At 39.9% G+C, this 23,638-nt stretch overlaps 1 protein-coding gene across 2 annotated transcripts in view; it reads left to right on the top strand.

The window, feature by feature from the left end:
• The window catches only part of LOC121277620 (serine/threonine-protein phosphatase 2B catalytic subunit alpha isoform), a 356,398-nt gene extending 334,053 nt beyond the window's left edge, over positions 1 to 22,345 (top strand). Inside the window, exons 10-14 of one of the 2 annotated variants that reach the window (XM_041187182.1) lie at positions 985 to 1,062; positions 6,565 to 6,649; positions 9,412 to 9,509; positions 16,825 to 16,854; positions 20,672 to 22,345. In XM_041187182.1, the coding sequence (XP_041043116.1) occupies positions 985 to 1,062; positions 6,565 to 6,649; positions 9,412 to 9,509; positions 16,825 to 16,854; positions 20,672 to 20,853 (473 nt within the window). In that variant the 3' untranslated portion in view covers positions 20,854 to 22,345. The remainder of the gene's footprint in view (positions 1 to 984; positions 1,063 to 6,564; positions 6,650 to 9,411; positions 9,510 to 16,824; positions 16,855 to 20,671) is intronic. The other variant, XM_041187189.1, reaches the window with a different exon arrangement.
• Positions 22,346 to 23,638: the final 1,293 nt, after the last annotated feature.

The raw sequence follows: 23,638 nt of genomic DNA, 5'->3' as shown, positions 1-23,638 counted from the left end.
AAGAGTTGGGGCATTCTCCGCATTTAGCTGGCCAATATTATCCCTCAAGCAACTGAAGATAGGTCAGCTTGTCATCGTTGTTTGTGGGAGCTTTCTGTGTGCAAATTGGCTGCTGCATTTTTCTAATGCAACAGTGAATACGCTTCAAAAGTAGTTCATTGATTGTAAAGCTCTTTGGGATGTCTTAAGGTTGTGAAAGGCGCTATATAAATGCAAATTCTTCTGTTATTTACAACCGATGCCAAGGGACAGAAATGCTGGTAGTATACGATGAAATGTCAGAAGAGGATGGAGGTGGAATACTGAAGTATGCAGACCAGCTAAAGAAAGTAGCAATAATGATCAAATAAAATTACTTACACACAGCAAAAACAACAAATGGACATTACTTGCAAATCCTTTAGAGAACAGATGACCATGTGTTGGAACTCTGTGATGATTTTGATTGGAAGTAATTCACACAGAGACTCTACTTTATCAACCATGTTGTCACATATTTCATTCACTCACTCCCAACAGAGAGGGCAGCATCACAATATGATCGGCTCTGACTGTCTGTTCTGTTAGCTCTTTGCTCTTGTTCTGACTTTCCCTCAAGGCCATTTCTTATGCCCCTGACTCCATGTGTTATCTACATGCTCATGGCATCATTCACCCTCAGTCAATCAGTGAGCTTGTTGTCTCTTTAGCCCACATTTTGAGGTGCTTCTATTTTATTCCACCCTGACTTTCTCCATTATACCGGTAGGACACAACTTAAAATAAACTGCAGCAAGACCATTTAGGGTTATGAGTACGTGTCTAGAGACACCAGGCATTTGGCTAGGTAAATGTATTGATCTGGGAGCCTGGAATGATAACTCCAAAATGCAATCTTTGCTATTTGTTCCATGTGTCCCTCTGATTGGGTGAATTATCTTTCAATGCAAGCATTGCAGAGGGTGCTCTGTATTGCTGATGTTTTTTCTCTCTCTTTTCTCCTAGTGACTGAAATGTTGGTGAATGTACTCAGCATCTGCTCTGATGACGAACTGATGACTGAAGGAGACGATGGCTTTGATGGTAAGAAACTGCACCTGGACTGAAAAGGTTGTAACTACTGCAAAAATTAATTGCTTATGCTGATAAATCTCTCTTCTGTAGCCAAAAAGCTAAGCCTAAAACACTCTTGTTCCCTGTTCATTCCCAAAGGTCAGTCTTGGTTGCTGCCTGATGGTTTGTTTGCATTTTTGGCATCCTTGTTCTCTAATCATTTTAATTCTTTCATCTTTCTGTACTGACTTTCTAACCTCTACACTGTATTTAAAAAAAAACATTTCTAACACTCTTGCACATTGTCAAGCTGCGTTGAAAAATTAACCAAGCTAAATGCTGTCGTTGTTGTAGTTAATATTTTTGTGAGTGGCAAGATAACTTGTTTTAGGGACATTTCAGTAATTAAAAATATCAAATTTACTTCCTGTAAGTATATACCACTTCCTGCATCACATGTGCTTTTCTCCATAGTTTGCTGACTCAAAGTTACTCAAATAATCGACAGTGAAACAGAATTGAAGAACAAAAAAAATCAAAAGTGAAGCAAGTGGGTAGAGAAATCAGTGGCCCTGGTAGCACGTTGTATAACACCCCGATTAATGGAATCTTGCAGCACATTGGGCCCATTGTGCCTGTGCTGGCTCTTTGAGAAAGAGCTATCCAATTAATCCCATTTCTATGTTCTTTCCCCATAGCCCTGCAATTTTCTCCTTTTCGAGTATTTATCCAATTCCCTTTTTGAAAGCTGCCGTTGAATTTGCTTCCACCACCCTTTCAGGCAGCGCATTCCAGATCATCATAACTCACTGTTTTTTAAAAAAAATTCATCATCTACCCCTTTGGTTCTTTTGCCAATTACCTTAAACCTGTGTCTTCTGGTAACAAAAGACATTTTAAAAAACTGGGGTTGTATTTCCTGGAACTTAGGTTGAGGGGTAATTTGATCGGAGTTTTCATGAATTTGAGGGGAACCGTTAGAGTAGATAGAGAGAAACTATTTCCATTAGTTAGGGAGCTTAGGACTAGACACACAATTTAAAAATAGAATTAAATCTTTCAAGAGTAAAATTAGGAAACACCTCATCACTTCTGATGCTCAATCAATTGTTAATTTTAAATCTGAGATTCTTGGCTCACAAGGGAGTCAGAGGTTATCGAGGGTAGGCAGGAAAGTGGAGTTGAAGTTACATTCAGATCAGCCATGATCTTATCAAACGGCAGCATTGGCTCGAGGGGCTGAAAGGCCTTCTTCTTCTCCAAATTTTATGTTTGTACTCATCGATTTTTGTAAGCCAAAGGTATTAAAGGATATGAGGCAAAGGCGGGTTTGTGGATTTAGGTTGCAGATCGGCCATTATCTCATTGAATGCAGGAGGAAGCTCGAGAGGCTAAATGTCCTCCTCCCTGTTCCTATGGTTACCAGCCCTCCTACCACTGCAAATAGCTTCTCCCTCCCTACTCTATCAAATCCCTTTGCAATTTTGAACAACTCTTATTAAATCTCCCCTTCACCACCTCCGCACCAAAGAGAACAACCCCAGTTTCCCCAGTCTTTCCACATAACTAAATTTCTTCATCTCTGCTAGAACCATTCTAGTGAACCTCTTCTGTGCCCTTTCCAAGGTCCAGAATCCTATTGCTGTAAAAAGGCATAACTTTCCATTTACATCCTAATTACAGAAAATAAAACCTGTTATGTTCATTCAGGCATATACACAGTAGATAGCATCACTAGACAGAACAGAGCTCATTGTCTTACGCTAAGTTATATTAACTTAGTTTAGAGTGCTAACAATAGATAAAATGCTGCTTTATTCCGAGTGCCTATTTTCATCAGTTATTTTTGTTTTTTGTTTCTTTTTTCTTTTTTTTTTTCCTTATCTAATTTGTTTCTCTTCTATCTCCACAGAATTTGATTTTAAAACTTTTCCATTGGTTGTGTCAGATATTTGTACCTGTGTTTTGTTCCCATTCTTCAAAACTTCCTACTGATCTTTCTGTCTCTTTATTTTCTGGATTTTCTTATGAGAAGAACAACTCATTTATGGCCAGAAGAAAGGTACAAAGCAAATGACTTGTTGAAGAAGGGCAAAGCTGGTAGAGACTCGCTTGTCATTTTTCGCCTGCACTATTTGACATTTACAGGGCAGCGTTGAGAGAGCTGTCAAACCCCAACTCTTTAAAAAAAAAACAATTTGCTTTTGCTTGGGAGCATGGAGCTTTGAAATTCACTGATTAGGCTTCTATTAAATGAGTTTTTGGCCTTTTCATATTTGATCTCAGTAATTCAACTTCTGGATAGAGATTTAGAGAAGCTATGCATAGAGTAGGAAAGAAAAGCTGAACTTTGTGCCTTCACTCTTGTGTCTCATCTATTCCCCTGCTGCTTCGCCAAGTAGAGTAGATCAGAAAAGTGCTAACCATTTTCATTCAGCTTGTACTTTCCTCAGGGAAATGTCCAAAAACTAAATGCGATGCCTTTGTTTGTCTGACTTAAAGCTGAACGATTCAAGCCTTGGCAGATTGGCCATTCCTAGCTCTTACCCTTCCAACTCCTACCCCTTCCCCCAATTCAAGGAACCATTATTCACGTGTGAACTTTGACAATGGGTATCGGCAGGCAGGGGGTGCTGGGATGGGAAGAGGGTCACATCCAAACCCAATTATGTCTTTGCCCAACACTAGGAGGAACAATGCAGTAGGAAAAAGGAATAAGAACTGTAATCTGATCTTCTTTAATTCGGGGGAGCCAAGGCAATTTATAGTGTTATTGTGGCAGGCCCCAGCAGAGAATCCCTCTCTCCACAGAGGCCAGACATTGAATATAGGAGTTTTTCTAGTTGATACATTTCACCTGCCCACTGGGAGAAAGAATGACTCCTGCAAACTTAACCTTCACTCACAGAAGAATGAGGCGGAAAAGTTAGGAGGTAGAATTGCCTCTTTGTTGGGAGCTTGTCATTTGAAGCCTTTGAGACTTTGGAAAAGGTGCATAAAGATTTACAAGAATTATACCAGAACTAATAGATTGTAACTATCAGGAAAGACTGAACAGACTTCTCAAGATAAAAGAAGGCAGAGGGGTGACCTGGTGGAGGTCTTCAAAGTTATGAAGGGATTCAACAGGGTAGACATGTGGATGTTTTCACTTGTGGGGGAGACCTGAATTAGAGGTTGTGAATTTATGGTATAATATACTAATAAACCCAATGGGGAATTCAGGAGAAACTTCTTTACTCATAGAGTGGTGAGAATGTGGAACTCACACCGACAGGGAGTGATTGAGTGATTCAAGTGACTGAAATAGTATGGATACATTTACGGGGAAGTGGATAAATACATGAGGGAGAAAGGAGTAGAATGTAATGTTGATAGGATGAAAGGAAGCAGGATGGGAGTATAAACACCAGCACAAACCAGTTGGGCTGAATGGCCTGTTTCTGTACTGGACAGTCTATGTAATTCTATGCATTTTACAGAATAACTTACTTTAGTTGAATTAATGCTGATCCCAGGGAAATGTGTAATCCACCTCAGTCATGGAGACCCCACAGGGGGAGAGAGAAATAAGGGAAATAATCATTTGCTATTCAAATGGGATTGTCAGGAAACCATTACATTTTCACTGAGCTGTTTTAATGAGACACCATCCTATGAGGTTTTCCCGAGAAATGTAAAGTTTTAAATTTGATTATCCACAAACAATCATTGCAAGTCTAGAAAAGTGGACATCAGTTCTCTGCAGTCTGTCCCCTAACTGGTGCAGATCCCAAAGGGTTTGAACGTTAGTGAAGATTCTCGCTTCTCCACGTTGGAAGGAAAAGTCCTTTCCATGTAAAATATTGTACACCCTGGATGAAATTGCTGCTTCCTAAGGAGGTCACAGCAGCTGGCACTGTGTAAAATGTGACAGTCAAAGGCTCTCGTTGTAAAGCCAGCACATTGTTCTGAATGGGTTAAAATGGAAATGTAACAATCAACCCTGCAGGTATTTTTGTGAATTACATGGCACATTTTAAAAATACTGACTCTGGTTAACTTTTTAAGGAATTGGATTTTCAGGGCAAGTAACTGTTATCCATTCACTCCTAATAGTCAACTCTTGTCAATGTTGTTACATTGATCAATAGTAATGCAGTTATAAAGTATTTTGGTGTTGATGGAGGGAATAATGTCACCCATGGCACTGGGAGAGCTCCTTTCAGCAGCACCATAAACACCCACCTGAACAGGTAGGCAAGATTTCAATTTAATATTTCATCTAGAAGACAGTCTCGAAGATGCTGCCTGTCAGTGTCACACTGAGACATTAGTCTAATGGGTAAAGGTCTCGAGTCAGCACTTGAATTTGCAATCGTCTGATTCACAGGCAGAGGCTAACCAACTGACCCAATTATACTGCAGACTTCATCGCGAAAGCCTAGATAATGAGCAAAAAATTTGGAATATATGTTGGAGAGGGGATGGTCTTATTCAGTTTTAACTCTCTTAATATTCTGTTAGGATAGGTGTCAATGCCCACATACTTTTTCAAGTTTCTTCCAACCCCAACCCTAATCCATTCTCAACATTTTCAGATGCTCCAATTATTAATTGCCCCAAAATCAAATCCTTGTTGCATCACATTGGAGCCTTATATCACCGGTTCCTAATATTCTTACTAAATCTCTAGTAAGTTTCTGTCTCCAAAATAAATTGAGCTAATTAGCCAATCGAGAACATTACAAATATTCACCTAAAGTGACCAGTTAGTAAGAGAACCTGAGTTAAAAGTTTTAAAGTGAGAGAATCTCAGTGTACTTTCACTCAGGGTCTTAGTTCAAATCCATTTTGTGCTCGTGGAATGAAGGTTTTCACATTTTTATAAACATTTTATGTGAAATAAGTTTGGACAGATTCAACCCTCCACAAATGTGGCTCCCAGCGTGATTTGACAATCTATTGTGCCAGTGGCATGGCGAGTGTGATGTAGATTTTTCTGAGATTGGTACTGAGATACACCGTTGGTACTAAACCTCACTGATTGCCCCACACTGACATCCCATGCTCCTAAACTCAAAATTGCCTCTCCTTCTCCCCTCTCTCCTCACAAAAAATTGGGTTGCCCAAATAGCAAGGGTCATTCAGAAGCCAAAGCAATCCAATGGGGAAAGTGCTTTGAAATCTTCCAATGTGACCAAGGTATTGTCTTGTCAGTTCGCCCTCTCCCCTCTCTGGAACATGCCCCTGCTGAAGAAATTAAATAAAATTCTCAGTTCAACTCGCAACGTTATTCAATAAATTGATTTTTAATTTCCGGGTTGTTTAGGTGTGGTCTGGGAATCTGAAGTATCTAGCGTGCTCAGAGGTTCATTTTGAATTTGCTGCTTTTAATTTGAAGCCTGGAGACCATTTCAGGCAGGATTTCTGACGTGCGCTGATGAACATTGATGCCGCATTACTCACTGAACATTAAGAGATTCAGCTTCTCCAGCTTGTCTGTGGGCGAGAAAGGAGTCCGAAACTGATGTCAATGTGATGTTTTACCAGGTGCATCTGCTGCTGCCCGTAAAGAAGTCATTAGGAACAAGATTCGAGCAATTGGCAAGATGGCCAAGATGTTTTCTGTCCTCCGGTAAGTTCTGTCCTCCTCCTGATATCCTCTGCTGTTGTTAACTAGCTTTGTAATTTTGTTTGGGACTCCAGTATATTCACTTGTGTTCCCTCCAAGAATTTGAAGGCCTGAGTTTAATGATAAAAAAGAGAAAATGTTGAAAATACTCAGCAGGTCAAGCAGCACCTGTGGAGAAAAAAACAGAGTAAAGGTTTCAGTTCTGATGAAAGCTGTTTTGCTTTTGTAAGTGTTTATGATGGTTGTTTCTTCGCTTGGGCTTTATAAACATTGGTTCAGTCCCAGTTGCAGTTGTGTCCAGTTCTGGGCACCATACTTTATGGAAAGATGTCAGGGTCTTGGTTAGGGTGCACAGGAGATTTACTAGAATAGCTCCAGGGGTGAGAGGCTTCAGTTATGTGGAGAAGGTGGGATTGTTCTTCTTAGAGCAGAGAAGGTTAAGGTTCAAAATTATGAAAGATTTTGATAGAGTAAATAAAGAGAAACTGTTTCCATTGACAGGAGAGTCAGTAACCAGAAAACAGATTTAGGGTAACTGGCAAAATAATCAGAGGGATGATAATTTTTTTAACACAGTGCATCATGATGTGCAATGCTAAAAACAAAAAAACTGCAGATACTGGAAATCCAAAACAAAAACAGAATTACCTGGAAAAACTCAGCAGGTCTGGTAGCATCGGCGGAGAAGAAAAGAGTTGACGTTTCGAGTCCTCATGATCCTTCAGCAGAGTTTTTCCAGGTAATTCTGTTCATGATCTGCAATGCACTAGCTGAAAGGGCGGTGGAAGCAGACTCATTACATTAGTAACTTTCAAAAGGGATTTGGATAAATAGTTTTTGAGGGGAATGAATGAAAGGGGCCATGGGGAAAGAGCAGGTGAGTAGTTAGCACTTTTCAAAGAACTGACACAGGTTTGATGGGTTGAATGCTGCTGTGCTTTATAATTCTGTGCATAATCTGAATGCCAATAACATGACCCCGAATAAGGGTTAATCTGGACCACTGCAACACAATGATCATTAACCTGGACCCCAATAACATGGTGATTATTAACATGAATCCCAATAATTATTGATGAGAACCCCTATAACAGTGATAATACATATGCATCTCAATAACTTAATGATCATTGATATGAACCCCAATACTTCCTGAAAAGCACCATTAAATCTGTCAGGCGCATCTTGCTTCTAACAATTCTATTCTGGGATCCTTGCAATCTAATTTATACAGCACCAAGCTGAGACCATTTCCAAATGTGCTGAATTAGCGATAGTTAACGGTGTATTATATAAATGAGAGCCCCCACACGAGGCTCTGTATTGAGAACAATAATCAGAACGTTGGATGTAGCAGTTTGTCCCCATGTTTCACAGCCTGTCTCACTTCCATTAATCGTCATCATTTGACAACTGAAGGTTGAAGGTGGAGGAGAGGTTTAAAAGAGATGTTCAGAATCTTAAAGGTTGTTGTTACAGTAAATAAGGAGAAACTGTTTCCACTGGCAGGAAAGTTGGTAACCAGAGGTTAATGACAACAGAACCAGAGGGCGAGACGAGGAGAATATTTTTTTCCACAGTGAGTTGTTGCGGTCTGGAAAAGGGCCGAATGGCCTGTTTTCTGTGCTGTAGTGTTCTATGGTTCTATGGAAGGCGCTGCCTGAAAGGACGGTGGAAACAGATTCAATAGTAACTTTCAAAAGGGAATTGGATAAATACTTAAAAAGAGAACTTGTTTTTGGGCCAGAGGGCAACGACCGAGATTAAAATCTAGACTGAATCCAGATTGGATTGAATCTAAATTTTTTTGATCAAATTCTGACCATCTTGTTTCACTAATGAATACTTGGATTTATGTTAATATTCATATTATTGGGACACAGATTAATGATCCACTCTCCCTGTCAGGACATTTTGACTGAACAATCTTCCCTCTAAGTGTTCCTTGTACTGAACAGTCTACACACTCCTGTCAGCACTCTGGACAGTTTACTTTGTAAAAAGCATGACTGACATTCAGCTGGGAGTTCCTTCCAATGAACTGACCGTGTTTGTTTTCCTGGATCATCTTGTGGTTATCCACCCAAAGCATTTGATTTTGGGTTGGGTACACTGTTTACCTGTGGTCCTTAGGTTGTGTACCACCTCTGATTGTTGCAGCTTTGCTCCTGAGTAGCTCTCCACAAGCCCTTGTTCTTAGCTGGACTATCTGGGAGTGTTCCAAATCCAGGAGTGGGGAGATGGTAATCACCCAGATTGCTCTGTGTAACTTCTAAGCCCAGTGGTCAGTGTTCTGGGGAACTGAGGGAGGCGGAATAATTAAACCTGGAATAAGGGGGAGGGGGCAGTGGTTGGTGGGGAGCATTGCACGAATCAGTTTTTGCAAATACAAAAACATTAAATTGCAATGGATAATTACACTTGACAAGAATTCCAACTTGCCCCAGAAGCCTTACTGACCTCACCCTGCCAATTAAGCTCCTCTTTGTAATTGGTATTCAGATTGTTTACAGCGTTTCCGTCTGAATTATTTCAGTTGATGCCTGGATGGCATTTGCAAATTAATGGCGTGAGGTCCAATTGTGGGTTGGGTTATAGTCACCTGCTTTAGACTGAAGAGGTACCACCGGGAGTGAAAAGAACCAAACCAGCTCAGTCAGCACTGGCTGCTGTTCTGGATTTTGACCTTTTTACGTCCCTCCCATTGCAGTGGTTTCTGCCCAGTGTGGCTGTTCATAGGTAACTTTTGTGCTTGCCTTTTCCAGAGAGGAGAGTGAGAGTGTCCTGACACTAAAGGGCCTGACTCCCACAGGAATGCTTCCAAGTGGAGTGCTGGCTGGAGGAAAGCAAACCCTCCAAAGTGGTAAGAATGGAGTTCGTTTTTCTATCCCAACTGTTCTTGACAGATGTCAACAAGTACCACCTTTGCTCTTGCCAATGATTTTACTGCCAGTATTTTCTGATTGGACATGATCTTGTTACTGGTAATGACCGACACAGAAACAAAGTGAATTAGTGCCATTTTCCTGGGAGTTAGTTATGATGTACTGTATAGAATTAGTTATTTCAGAAATTAAATGGTCCTTCAAAGATTCTTTGCAACTGTATTTGACCAACGTCTGTTTACCACTAAAAGGTCTTTACTTAGCTTCACACAGAAAACAAGCACAGTTCTTCACTTGGCATTGAAAATTTATTTCCTACTATCTGACCAATGGGCTAACCTCAAGCAGCAAGTTTTACTCGTGTTATTAACTTTACCGTGGATAGGATATTGGAATCATTGCCATAATGTGTACAATTAGTTCCACAGTGCAGTCAGTGGTGAAGTTTGCACACTGCAATCATTTCTATACTTAGTTGTGTACTGCAATGTACAGCAAATGAAATATTACTGCAGTGTAGAAGACCACAAGGTGAGAAGATGCAGGTAACAGCAACTGAAGCTCATTTCCTGACTTCTGTCAGGCAGGGACTCTTATGTTTCTATGGCCAGGGAGGGGCTGGGATGGCTCTTGAGATGATAGGTATACTGCACAGCACGGTGTGATCTACTGCATTCATATGGACCAAATCTAACCTTTCTCATCTCAGTTCTTGAAAGATTTTTCATAAAGCTGCTCTGAGCAGACTGTAAACAACTTCACTGGTTCACTCATGTCCGTCATTACCAGGAGAGATGTACTTTTAAAAAAGAAATTCAAAAATTACTCTAATATAATTTTGTAAAAAAAAGTAAAAGGATGCAGCAAATTGGTGAGTGTATTGTGTGCATTCTTGTTTAATTCATTATTACAGTTGCAAATTTTTATTTAATGTAGTCTATATTTGAACAACTGGGAAAAACCTGATTGAACAATGCAACGGAAGATATAAGTAGACTTGCTGCAAACATTCATTCACAACCTGCCTTTTTTAGTTAATGAAAATTATATTAGATTTATTCTCAAAGTGTTAGACCATCAGACATAGGAGCGGAAATTAAACCATTCGGCCCATCGAGTCTGCTCCGCCATTCAATCTTGGCTGATAAGTTTCTCAACTCCATTCTCCCGCCTTCTCCCCGTAACCTTTGATCCCCTTACTTGTTAGCACTATTATTAATAAAACAGACATTAATTTTCAGAATTATGCAATGTAAATAATTATATATTTAAGGAGTCAACTCTAAATGACAAAAAAAGTCATTAAAATATTACCTTATTATTAGAAGCCCAGTCCCAGAGCCTTAGATTAAGAATTTCACACCCTGGAGGTGAATCCATGTCTTTGTCAATCCCTCGATTGTCTTGTGATCATGAACCCATGTTGGTTGTGATATTTGGGTGCTGCTTTTAAGATTATCAGTAGCCCCAAAATTTTGATTAAATTAAATGCTACAACTTAATTCTCTGGAGGTGTCCTCTCATTGAACCAAAACTGTATCGCCCTGAGTACGTCTCCCATGAGCTGATGAGGAAATTGAGATTTATTTCTTCCAGATCAAGTGCTTAAATGACCCTGGGTAAAGTATCCTTGTGACGGAATATTTCCTACACACACCCTTACTTACCCCTGTAGTATTTTCCCTTCATTACAGAAATTAGCTCAAAGGGCTATTCTAAACAATGGCACATTTTATTCTGCTTATCTCTACTGTTTAGTTTATTACAGGTAACCTGGCTGTTCCTTTTTGCTTGTTACAAGTATAACTGTCATAGTAAAGCATACGGTATCATTGTATTTCCCTAGTCCCTTCACATGTGTTTGTGTTATGTGGTAATCTAGAACATCATTCCGTTTGTTAAATTTGATCTTAAAAAAAAATGGACAAGGCAGTTAAGTATGTGATCTCTAATAAGTCTTTATTTGGGCACAGGTCTAATCTATGTCTATATTTTAAAATAATTTGTAAAATTCCTTTCTCCAGAAGTATTAATGAAGCAAAGTCAAGAGTTGTAGTTGCTTGGAAGCCTAACTTTAAATGAATGTCAATGTTTAGATCTGTTAATCTGAGCCGGTTTTTGACCGCAGTGATCCTGACTTTGCTGCTGATTTACAATTGTATGTTTGGATTGAAAATCTGTAACTTGAACTGAAGAGATCCCAAAGATTGAGTTTAATGTGTTTATGTAGTTCCATGAAAGCTAATGCCAGTCCTTGGCTTGAATGATAAGTTAAAGCCTTAACTTTTATAAGTAAATGATTAATTAATAAATAGAAAGATGTTATTAAAATATATTTAGTGTTCTCTACACATCAGTATTGGTAACTGCTCCTGAATACTGAGTTAAGTGGATTGTCCACATAATGTACTGTATTGTAGCAGGAGAATTGTTAACCACTTCAGTTTCTTTCCCCCCCTCTTTCACTGTATGATATACCTATTGAATGTATAAATTTCACATGATAAATGTTGGGTGAGCCTTGGACACGAATGAAACTGACCATCACTCAGCTACATGTTGAAGTCCCCCAGTACTTGAGATTTTTCCAGACTTGTTGACTTGTACTGTCGCATTTGATTAACTGAAGTAAATTGTCTCCTGATATATCTATGTATGTGTGAACTGGGTATTGTGTGTGGAATGGGGATGTCTGTTCAATGCTCCCCATGAACTTCCTCTCTGCTTCACTCCTTCCAATATTCTATTTGCTTTCTGATGTACTCTTTCTCTCTCCCTTCTGTTCAGACGAATCAGGTACCCGTTTCATTCACTTCACTCATGTACCTTTGTACGTCAGTGTTCTGTGTGTTGGTGCTAACTCACACATGCTAATAACATTCACCTGTGCAAACTGATATTTGGGGTCACCAATATAAAAAACATTTTCTACCTGGAAACGAACATTAAAAGTACTGAGGAAAGCAGTTCCCTCAAGTGAGGATTGATTGGTTTCCTGGCAGCTCCCAGCCATATGCTGTGTAGTTGCACCATTCTGGATTGTCACTACCTCCGTTTTTATTTCTTTTATTATTCAGTGAATTGCTTCATTTCTTTATTACTTCATTTAACTTCAAGCAGAAAAGCAGATGCTGGCAGCAAAAATAAAAAGTGAAATTCAGCATCACCATAGAAATATATTTGTGGTTTAAAGGCATCAGATCTTAAAACATCTACATGGAGGATCATTTAATTGGTGAGATAAAGCACCCAGAAGCTGGGTCACTGGAATACCTGCAGTATTTGATGGAATATAAAATAATTTCTTTGCGTAGATGTGCGTAATAGACACACTGGAATTTTATGGTTTCCTCTGCTATTGTAATGCTGCAATACTACAGGAAATTATTGAAAGCCTGCTACAGTAAGGGACAGCACTCAACCAAACCAACTGAGTTACCATAACTTGTTGGAAGAAATATCCCGATAAAAAAGGGTCCCGTGAGCATTTTTAACGTCAAGGCTTTCAATGTCATGAATCCAGGTGATCAGGAGAAAGCGTTTGTCAAAGAGAAGATAGTAATTGAGAACAACTCTTATCACAACTGATGTCCCATCATCGAGAATGAAGAAAGGATGAGTGATGAGCAAGAAACCGTGTAGCTCAATCAAATCGAAGGATGACAGGCCAAAAAAAACCCCAACACTGCCGAAGCGATTTCACTTCCCCAAACTGTGAAGAATTGTGAAGCTACCCTTCCATCCACTGGCAATCATATTGTAAACTCCTGGGTGAGGCAGAAACAAATCCTTTAAATCCATGGTTCACTGGGGGAGGAAATAAAGCTGGAAAATTCCTCTCTGATTCCCTTAGGAATTTGAAACTAATCCAGGAGATCAATCACATTTAACTGTACACAGTATCTCACTACCTTGTTATGAGATCTGATCCTTACCCCCAGACCAATGCTCTTTCGAAAGGATGCAAAAATTAATAGGGTTGCAACTGAATGGCCCGCCACTTGAGGGGGCAATAAAAAGCAATCACTTAGTGATTAACTCTAGTCACCTGTAGGCCAGACCAGGTAGCAGTACAAGGTTCCCTCCCTCAAGGACATTACGGAACCATTTGGCTTTTATATCAATATAGTAGCTTTCCTAATAATTTTTTCTTAGTACAGTTTACAAGTGGCCAATTTATCGTGGTGAGATCTGAACCTTGGGTCTCATGGTTTCAACCGGAATCTAATATCCCCAAAAGAGCTGCCACAGGGAATATTCTTTCTCATCGACTGAACAGTTCTCATTGATGACTGTACCAGATAATGCCTTTGGCAGATGCCTCGAATTGGCGGGTGTTAAAACATGCCTAAACACTTTGCAGAATGGTAAATGAATTAGTGTATGACACTACTGTGAGTTAGTTGATGGAACCTAGATCAAAACGAGCAAAAAAATCATCCATTTATATAACATCGTCAATGTAATAAAACATCCCAAGGCGCTTCACAGGAGCATTTTCAAACAAAAATATGACCCCCAGTCACACAAAGAGACATTAGGTGAGCGACTAAAAGCTTGGCCAAAGAGGTTGGTTTAAACGAGCATTTGAAACATGCAGTGAGACAGAGGGGTTTAGGGAGGGAATCCCAGAGCCTAAGGTTCAGGCAGCTGAAGGCATTGGGTGCGATTAAAACCAGGGATGCTTATGAGGCCAGAATTGAAGGAGCACAGCAATCTCAGAGGTCTGTGGGGCTGGAGGACATTACAGAGATAGAGAGGGATGAGGCCATAGAGGAATTTGAAAGGATGGAAATTTTCCAATAGAGACGTTGGTGGACATGCAAGTAAGATGCCTGCCTCGATTGGGGGCAGACTTAGTGGATCAGGCACCCTCGTCAATACAAGTGACTTTTTCGAAGTGGGGACATGTTTCCCAGCAACCGTTCATATTTTGTAGAAACACTTTCTGTTCAATGGATGAAGATGGGCCTGCCATGGTCAGTAACTTACTTCTTCCTTTGTTCAATGGATGAAGATGGGCCTGCCATGGTCAGTAACTTACTTCTTCCTTTGCCATGGGAGGCATCTGATTTTGCCAAACAACATGGTGATTTTGGCCCCTTTAACATTACTGCTCACTCCAGGAGTTAACTAGAGAGAATGTTGGCTGCTTAATCCCACCTCCCAGTTCCACAGTCTCTCTTCCTTCGCATGCTGCAATTCTCCTTCACACTACTTGTCACTCTCATCCACAGTGTCTGGAATTTCCTATTCACCTACCTGTACCTTAGATGCTCCTCCCTCTGTGCCTATCTTGCCTTTATGCCAATCCTCCAACTTTGTCAATCACAGAAATATCCATTTATTTGTTTTAATCCAGTCTAACTACAGGGCTCTGTTTGGTGTCAATTTCAGTCTTTTACTGCATCTCACACACACACATACACACACGTGCTCTCTCTCACTCTCTCTCTCTCTCTGACTGTTCCTCTCTCACAGTCCCTCCCTCTCTCTTGTCCCTCTCACCCCATCCCCTCTCTCCCCTTCTTGTTATTGCCTAACTGATGCTCCACCTCACAAACTCGATTATGATTTGGCCTTTTTCGATTGCCATTTTTTTCATCTGTAGCCTCTGCAACTGCTAGGGGTTCTTGACAATCACCAGGATCTCACAGAGATTGTGTCAACATCCCCAGTGGGGGGGCTGCAGGGTGACAGGATGTATTGGAAACTGACCAGCCACTGGGCATATACTGTGCAGATCCCTCTTTGCCAGGTTTGGCTTAGCTGAAAGCACCTCAAGAACAACTGTTCGCACAACTTTCATTCACACACAAAATATTTGTCTATGGTCAACAGAAAATCTGTTTAGAAAATTTACAGATTTTTAGGGATACGCTAAAGAAGATTTCTCTGCATCTATTGTGCAGATGGATTTATATTTGATGTATAAAAATGATATAAGATTATCAGCCCAAACTGATTGCATATTCCAAAGTTTAACAGTAAATTTACTATATCCAAAATAGCCTCAGCATCAGCTGATATTTCCCAAGAGAGAATGTGTCTGTGAAGCCAGTTTCCAGTCAGCACTTCCATTGAACAAAACTGGTCACTCTTTGGCCATGCTAAGCTCAGAGAGTGTGGGTTATCAACTTGGAGTCAGAAATCACCAACGCTGAAGGAATGAAAAGGAGCCAAGTGTACGAGCAATGCGAAGATTCACATGGGCAGGATGTGCATGTCACAGAACTGAAGATTGGAATCTTTGGAAATTAATGGAATGGATTCCAGTTGTAACATGACCACGTGGAATGCCAAAACCAAAATGGCTAGGACTGTGTAAAGAAAGACTTAACTGGCAAGAAATGACAGATAACTATCATAAGTGGCTCGCAAAGCGAGAGTGCACTGACAAGAACTGGTAGTATCTCTGGCCAGCCTCAGTTATTGATTATTGGTGAGTTTCAATAACTCACTTGGTCTGAAGCACTGGAACCAGCAAGTCTGTCACAATCAAAGGGAAAGGATTGTCCTCTGCGATGTGGATTTTTTTCCCAGGTAGAGCATGTCCAAAACTCATTGGCAGGAGCTCTAAAACCAAACCCAAATTTATAACAGCAAAATGTTTTGCGCATTTTCCTGCAGCCCAGTTTATCCCAGGACAGTGAGATGTGGTGGTAGTTTTGAACCTCTGGCTGAGAATTAACACGATACACAATACACCGCATGTTATTTACTCAATCTGTGAAAATCCAGTACATCTTATATTGCATAAACCTAAATCAGTGTTTCTTGTTTATCATTTCGAAACAGCTGTTTCAAGCAGGCGTCATTCACTATTAATATTCGTAGAGAATGGTGAAAGAGCCCTAACAAGTGCCACAGACTTAGTGAGTTTTGCACGTCTTTCCCAGTAACGAGAGAATGTTGGTGGGCATAATTTGGCCTAATGTACCTTTCTTCTTAAGCACTTTACCTTGTGAGAGTTTGCACTTATCTTCCATCAGATACTGTAAACCAATGAGTTGTGATTCCGTAATCCATGCATACACACTCAGACAGAAATAACACACTGATTTTTCTGCTCAATGGTCACAATCAATTTTTCTTTTCCCTCCTTCCATACAAACTGACTGTGTGTTGTTCTTTGTGAACGTGTTGTTCGTAGTTTCTCATCTCCACATAAGAATACTAAAGCTTGTATTAGACTTGCTGCAGTTACTATTTTTTTGCTACTCGTTGTTGTTAAGAGTATAAATTCTCAACTCAACTTTCTCATCCAATTTGCAAACCTTTTCTTTTCTTCAGCTACTGTTGAGGCTATTGAGGCTGATGAAGGTAATATATTTGACAGTCCCCTTTCTGTTGTACAACTGATGGGGTCTGTGCTGGGTTTATGCATAATTGTGTGTATATATGTGTGTGTGTGTGTGTGCGTGTGTGTGTGTGTGTATATATAAAATATATATATTCCTGTAGTGTGTACATGATGCGTGGGTGTTGGGCTAATCAGCAGTTGTCTAACACTCCTTAACACTGTGTCACATATTAACCATGTTGAGATGTGGCTTGCTTTTAAATAGATTTATCCTTTTATGCAGTTGTGTCCTTTGTTCTTGCAAAAACCCACTTGCGTCTTCTGGCTGAACTGTAATATTACTCAGAGTTGTACTGTCCAGAAGAACTATTAACAACAACTTTGATGCTTCAAAATTGGCTTGAGATGCTTAAGCAAGAGCAAAATCGACTGCTAATTAAATAGTGGTTACCTAACTGCTATTTACACTCAGTTTTAAAACCTTCTTCTTAACAAACTCTGATCCACAGTCTGCATCGGTGGTGGAAATTCATTTTTGCTTTTTTTTTCTGTGACTCTGTGGCTTTGCTGTGTGTTTTGTTTACTAGTATCTGTGTAAACTACAATGTTACCCTGTTGTCTGACCAGGAACAACAGCAGCAAGTTGGATTACTGTGTTACACATGATGAATGATATCTGAATCACCAGCTTTTTCAGGGAGATCTATAAATAATTACTAGCCTTTGAGTGATATGCAGTGGGACCTGCTTACAGTGTACTTTAATTACGGTAAACTTCAATCTTCACAGTTAATTAAAAATATAACTCCCTGATGCAATGCAACCATCATTCAAGTCTGAAAATATAAATATTAATCTCTGCTTTATTTAGCTTGTATAATTAGTGGAATGTGCCAAATACGAATTGAAGATAAAATGCTTCCGCTTAGGAAGTGTTTCATCTTTCTGTTTGAAATTTTTGAAAAGCTGTCAGCCCATTTCAGAATCTGGAATTTGCTTCAACATCTCAATCGCAACTGAACTTGAAAACGTTTGTCAAAACTTCCCCTCAACTTGGGTTGGCTTGGGACACAGGGAGTCCCTGTTGGAGCCAACACCATTTCATTATTAAAAGGATCCCACTGTAATAATCAAAAGCACATTAACTGCTTGTTTGCTGCATGGTTTCTGGAGTTGACAAATGGAATGGTTAACAATCATTGTGGCTGTATTGAACATTGTGGCTGTATTGAACGTTCCTAATGAGCTGCAGGTAACATCCTGCATGAAGTGTCTCTTTAATGACATGTTGATTTAAAATGGAGTGACATTTCCTTTTAACCTTTTGAGTACTGAATGCCCTTGGCTGATTTCGTTACTCACTATGAGTCCTTGGTTTTCTAATGTACAGCGACAGCAAAACAGTGTGTGTTTCTACCTTGCTGTACCAAAGAGCTAGCACAGACATGATGAGGTGAATGGCGTCCTCTGCTGTTTCATTCTACATTAGCATGCAGCTGATTATCATGTCTTGAGAGGTTTACATGGAATGGCTGGTGGGAATATTCCAAACGGAGACTAGGTACTCCCTCAGTGAGGCCAGATATTAATCTGGTTATCACAAAGTACATTCTGATAATATCTGGTCACAGAGCGACTGAAGCCCTTGAAGCCTACCCAGGCCCATACCTGAGTTAAAGGGTTGAGCTCAGCACACACCAAGGTTTTGTCACAGCGAGGATTACAGTCTCCACCCTGGGTTCCTGAGGAGAGAGAAGCAGCATAAGAAACACTGACTCAATAAATTGACTTCTCCCCCCCACCCCCCCACTGTACCTACATTTGGGAAATATCTGGATATAAATCAGTAATCCTTTATTGAACCGAACTGACCCAAAGGATTCAAGGAAAGTGCAAAACATATTGCTTAGAGGATTGTGACTGAACAGCAAAGTGTCCTTACCATGTGTGTATGCATGTGCACACTTGTGTATTCTGAACAATTGTCCTGGTTCTCAAAGGGTTAAACATGTCACTTGATTGTGTATATTATTAAACGCCTGGACACTTCAACCAGTTTTGGCCCTCCGGTTCTGCTTCATTTCTTGCCTTCAGTTCTTATTTTTATCACCAAGCTTCTCTGGGTTGTTTCAGCTTCTGTAATGCGAATATTTATATTTTGTGACCAGTAATTATTTTTAACATCTATTCTCCCAAATTTTAACTTTTTTCCCCCCTTCCCCTTTTCTGTCTTCATTCTGTAAGTTATTGCTGAGTCAGGAGAGAGATCAGCGAATTGATCCAGTTGTCTTGTTGATGGTGTCTTTGTTACCAGTCACTATGACACACTTTCATGCCTCCCAATGGGAGGAGAGCTGAGCAACAATATTGACATAATTGGAAATATTTAGCGTGTGAAATTGGAGGGATGAACCCACATCTCAGCTTTGCATCAAACAGCAGCTGGTAACTCCGGCAGGGAGCATCATTGTGCTGCCCTGTTAAACCTGAATGTAACAAAAGGATGAAAAGCAACCGAACAATGAACCAAAATTGATTGTTCCGTGACATACCATTGTGGTATAAATAGTCCTTCCTGCCTCCCTTCCCAGTCGCTTTGCCAGTGTTAGGGGAGACAATGGCACGGTGGTATTGTTGCTGGATTTTATTAGTCCAGCGACAAGTACCGGGGACCTGGGTTTGAATGCAGATGATGAAATTTGAATTCAATAAAAATTTGAATTCAATAAAAATCTGGAAGCCTAATGATGACCATGAAATCATCTGGTTCACTGATCCCTGACCCCCTTTAGGGAAGGAAATCTGCTGGCCTGGCCTACATGTGACTCCAGACATGGTTGACTCTTAAATTCCCTTGCAATTAGAGATGAATGAATTTTTAAAAATGTTCTAGCCTGCTTCATAGAAACTTGCAGCACCAGAAGGAGGACACTTAGCCCATCATGCCTGTGGCATCTCCTTGAACAAACTATCCAAAAGTCCCACTCTCTCTAGTTTCCCCAAAGTCCTGCGAATTGTTCTTTGAAAAATATTTATCCAATACTGCATTTGCATCCTTCTGGACTTTTCCCGCTGAGTTTTGTTCACTGATAATCTAGTAACTAGGTCCAGGTGTATAGAAGATGAATTAATTTTCTGGTACGAATCAAGAAATCTGCCACTTGAATGAGATGTACCTGGACCATTTCACAATGGCCATGCCTTGACATAAATGCACATGACATTGCAAGGTGTATTTGTTCAGCCGTTTGCCTTTCTTCATGAACTCCACACTGTGGAGGATATCTTTTCATTTATATTGAGTTTTTAACTTTAAGCTTCATGTCTTTCAACTGAAAGTAATACCCATCACTTCAATCTGAAGTTCTCTTTTTTTTTTCCTCTAACTTCACTGCATGTCAAGTGGAACAGAATTGGCCTAAAACTGGTTTGAAGTGGAACTAGGTGAATAGAATTATATACATGATGACTGATTTCTGAAATAGAAATCTGATACCATCAATTACAGTTGCACCAATTTTATTAACTTCATAGAAGGGTGGACTATTAAACCCATTGCTGCCTGTAAGCTCTGTAGGTTCAGTTCAGTATGGTTTACTACAAATAAGTTGATAATAGTTTCTTAAATCTTGAATTTACACCACAATGTGCTAACCAAGTAACTGTACTGAATTTGTATCTTAATTTGGGGTGAAAAAAAATTGTGGTTTCACATTTTTCCCCCTTATTTCTTTCCTCCCCCATGTCACTCCTACCCTTCCTTCCTGCCTCCCTACCCTTCCTTCCCTACTCTGCCTCGTCTACGGATCATCTGCTGTGAAACCTCTCCCTGCTCAGCTATCCGAGGTTTCTCACCCCAGCATAAGATCAGCAGCTTTGCCGAAGCTAAAGGCTTGGATCGTATCAACGAGAGGATGCCTCCTCGCCGTGATGGAATACCGAGTGACAGCAGCCTTAACTCCATCAACAAGGTGGTCTGCTCAGAGGCGAACGGCACTGAGAGCGGCAATATTCAGTGATCCTTTCGCAGTTTCCAGTTCCAAGGCATGATTGTATTGTTGCCACATAAGCGGTTTGACATTCTTGCCTCTGATTACTGCTGCATGCTCTGGGAGCTAGGTATTGGATGACAGATTACAGTAACAGAGTGATAGAAATTGTTTTGTGATTGTTGACAGTTAAGTTACCTCAGATGGGATATGCCTTTGCTTCTAGACAAGCAAAAAGTTAAATGCTGGTTAAATATTACACATTAGATGAATCAAAATGTTTTCCTTTTGCATCAAGGAAGACTCGCAGATCTATTTTGAAAAGGCCTTTACTATACTGGATGTGGGATCTCTGTCTAGTAGCTCTTTAATCTTCTAGTGTCCATTTACGATTGCAGAACTAAAAGTTTGACATATTAAAAAAAATTGAAAATATGAGGTTGTACAAACTAAATAATAGCTGATTTGAGATGTGGACTATTTATTAACATTTTTGTTACTCTTTTACAAGAGTTTCAAACAAATTAGGCAGTCTTAAAAAAAGGAAATTGTAAAGTTGCAAAATCATTAAAAATGCCAAAAATCAAATTTGGTTTTTGTACAAATTCTGCTTACCTCAGGTTGATTTAGTGTGTTTGAATGCTACCAGTTTATGTATTTACCTAGCTTACTCACTTGGCAATGGATACCCTTTTTCCAAAAAAAAACTGGAAATTTATTTATAACTTTTATCATTCATTTTTCTTATTATATTTCATTTGCGTTGAGTTGGTTGTGGCTTGCTGGAATTGTATATTAATGAGTGACGCATTCATATTTTAAATTTTATTTTAACTATATGAAGAACAAGACATACCATATAAAATGCAGTGAATAGCATCTGTAGTCTGTAAAACTGTCCTATGCATGTTTTTTCCCCAATTTATGGCTGTACTGTCCCTATATGGGACTGTAATGCGCTTAGTGATCTGACATATACTGGAAATGTAATGTAAACTTGCATACTTTATATTCACTGTATGAAATTGCTTAATGCCTTTTGAATTTTTGTAATTTAAAAAAAAAAGAAACTTCTTGAAATTATTCAGAGAGGGATTGGAACCTTTGAACATTTTTCAGTACACATAAGTGCACATGTAGAAGACTAGCATGTTTATCAAACATTGTGAAAAATTAAACAATCGATGTGTGGGTACATGTAAAACTCTAGATGCATGAAGCTGTTTTAGTCACGATGGTGGAGCCTGACTTTTTTCTTTCGTGCCACAATAAAACATTGAGTGTATTTCCACCTTTGCTGTATATCAGTTACGGGTTTGATGATATGGTTAAAAACTGGTCCATAATGGATAATCCATTGATCTTTTTTTTAACAACTGTAAATGTGCCCAAGTAATTCACTACAACCTTGAATGCCTTGCCTTTGTAATTTGACCTCTGAAACGTCAGCAGTTTAAGCATGCACTTGTAACAATGAGGAAGTATTTTATATTACTATTTCAATAAAACATGCATGAACTTACTGGTGTGTATATATTCCTTAAGTGGTTTTCGCTGTGCAGCAACTGATCCTTCACTTCCAAGTTGAGGAAAATGGAAGGTATATATACATATAGTCATACTACTATTCCCGGTCAACATGGAGATGATTGGATAAAGCCTCCGTCAGTCACGTTTGGATACTGCACTGCTGAAAGTAATGGTGATAGATTTTACGCACCTCATTTATTTTGTGTAGCTATGCTCCACTGACTGCAACTTCCTGGAGAAATAACCCTGCTGTTGTTGGGAGAAGTTGCTGTGGTTTCATCATGAGCAGTGTTTGCTGTGTTTCTCATGGACTTATTTTAAATAGACTCTGCTGTAAAATATCCTTGGTACAAGATTTGCTTAAGCCCCACTCTTCTCAGATCATTGGATGGCACAGTGGTGTCAATACTCACTTGGTAACTAGAGGACACAGAAGTAAGGTAATTGAGACAAAAAGAGACAGGGGACATGGGGGGTGGGGGGTTGGGGGTAGTTTCATGCAGCCAGTTGTTGTGATCTGGAATGCACTGTCTGAAAGGGTGGCAGAACCGTTTTTAGAAACTTGAAATGGAAATATCTTCAGGGCTATAGGGAAAGAGCAGGAGGTGTGCGATTAATTGGACAGCTCTTTCAATTGTCGGCACAAGCATGATGGGCTGAATGGCCTTTCAGCTGTACGCCCTATGCTTTTCATCAGAATGTCTCTCATTTATCATTGTGAAAGAGAGGTAAGCCTTTATCGGAACAAATTCCACAGTTTTTTGGATGACCAAATCACCCCTGTACCATCGCACTCCTGAGTCACAAGGTTTGGGTTTGAGTCCAACTCCATCATAAAATCCAGGATGATTGAAGGAGCGCTACACTATTAGAGGTTCCATCTTCTGGATGAGATGTTAAACCGAGGCCCCGCCTGCCTTTTCAGGTGGAATAAAAGATCCTGCAGTCACTGCGTGAAGAAGGCAAACGGGAGCTCTGACCATCATTTATCCCTCAACAAACATCACTGTTAAACAGATTGTCCAGTCATTCAGCATTGCTGTTTGTTAGAAACTTGCTGAGTGCAAATCGACTGCTGCAGTTCCCACAACACAATAGTGCCTGTAGTTCGAAAAGTACTTCATTGACCATAAGACGTAGGAGCAGATGTGTGCCTTCAGCCCATCGAGTCTGCTCTGCCATTCAATCAGAACATGCCTGCTCTAATAATCCTGAACTCCACTTTCCTGCCTTTCCCCCATAACCTTTGATTCCCTTACTGATTAAAAATCTGTCTATCTCAGCC

Source organism: Carcharodon carcharias, chromosome 1 (genome assembly GCF_017639515.1).
Source record: "Carcharodon carcharias isolate sCarCar2 chromosome 1, sCarCar2.pri, whole genome shotgun sequence".
Lineage (NCBI taxonomy): Eukaryota > Metazoa > Chordata > Chondrichthyes > Lamniformes > Lamnidae > Carcharodon > Carcharodon carcharias.
This window is presented reverse-complemented; position numbering and strand designations above follow the sequence as displayed.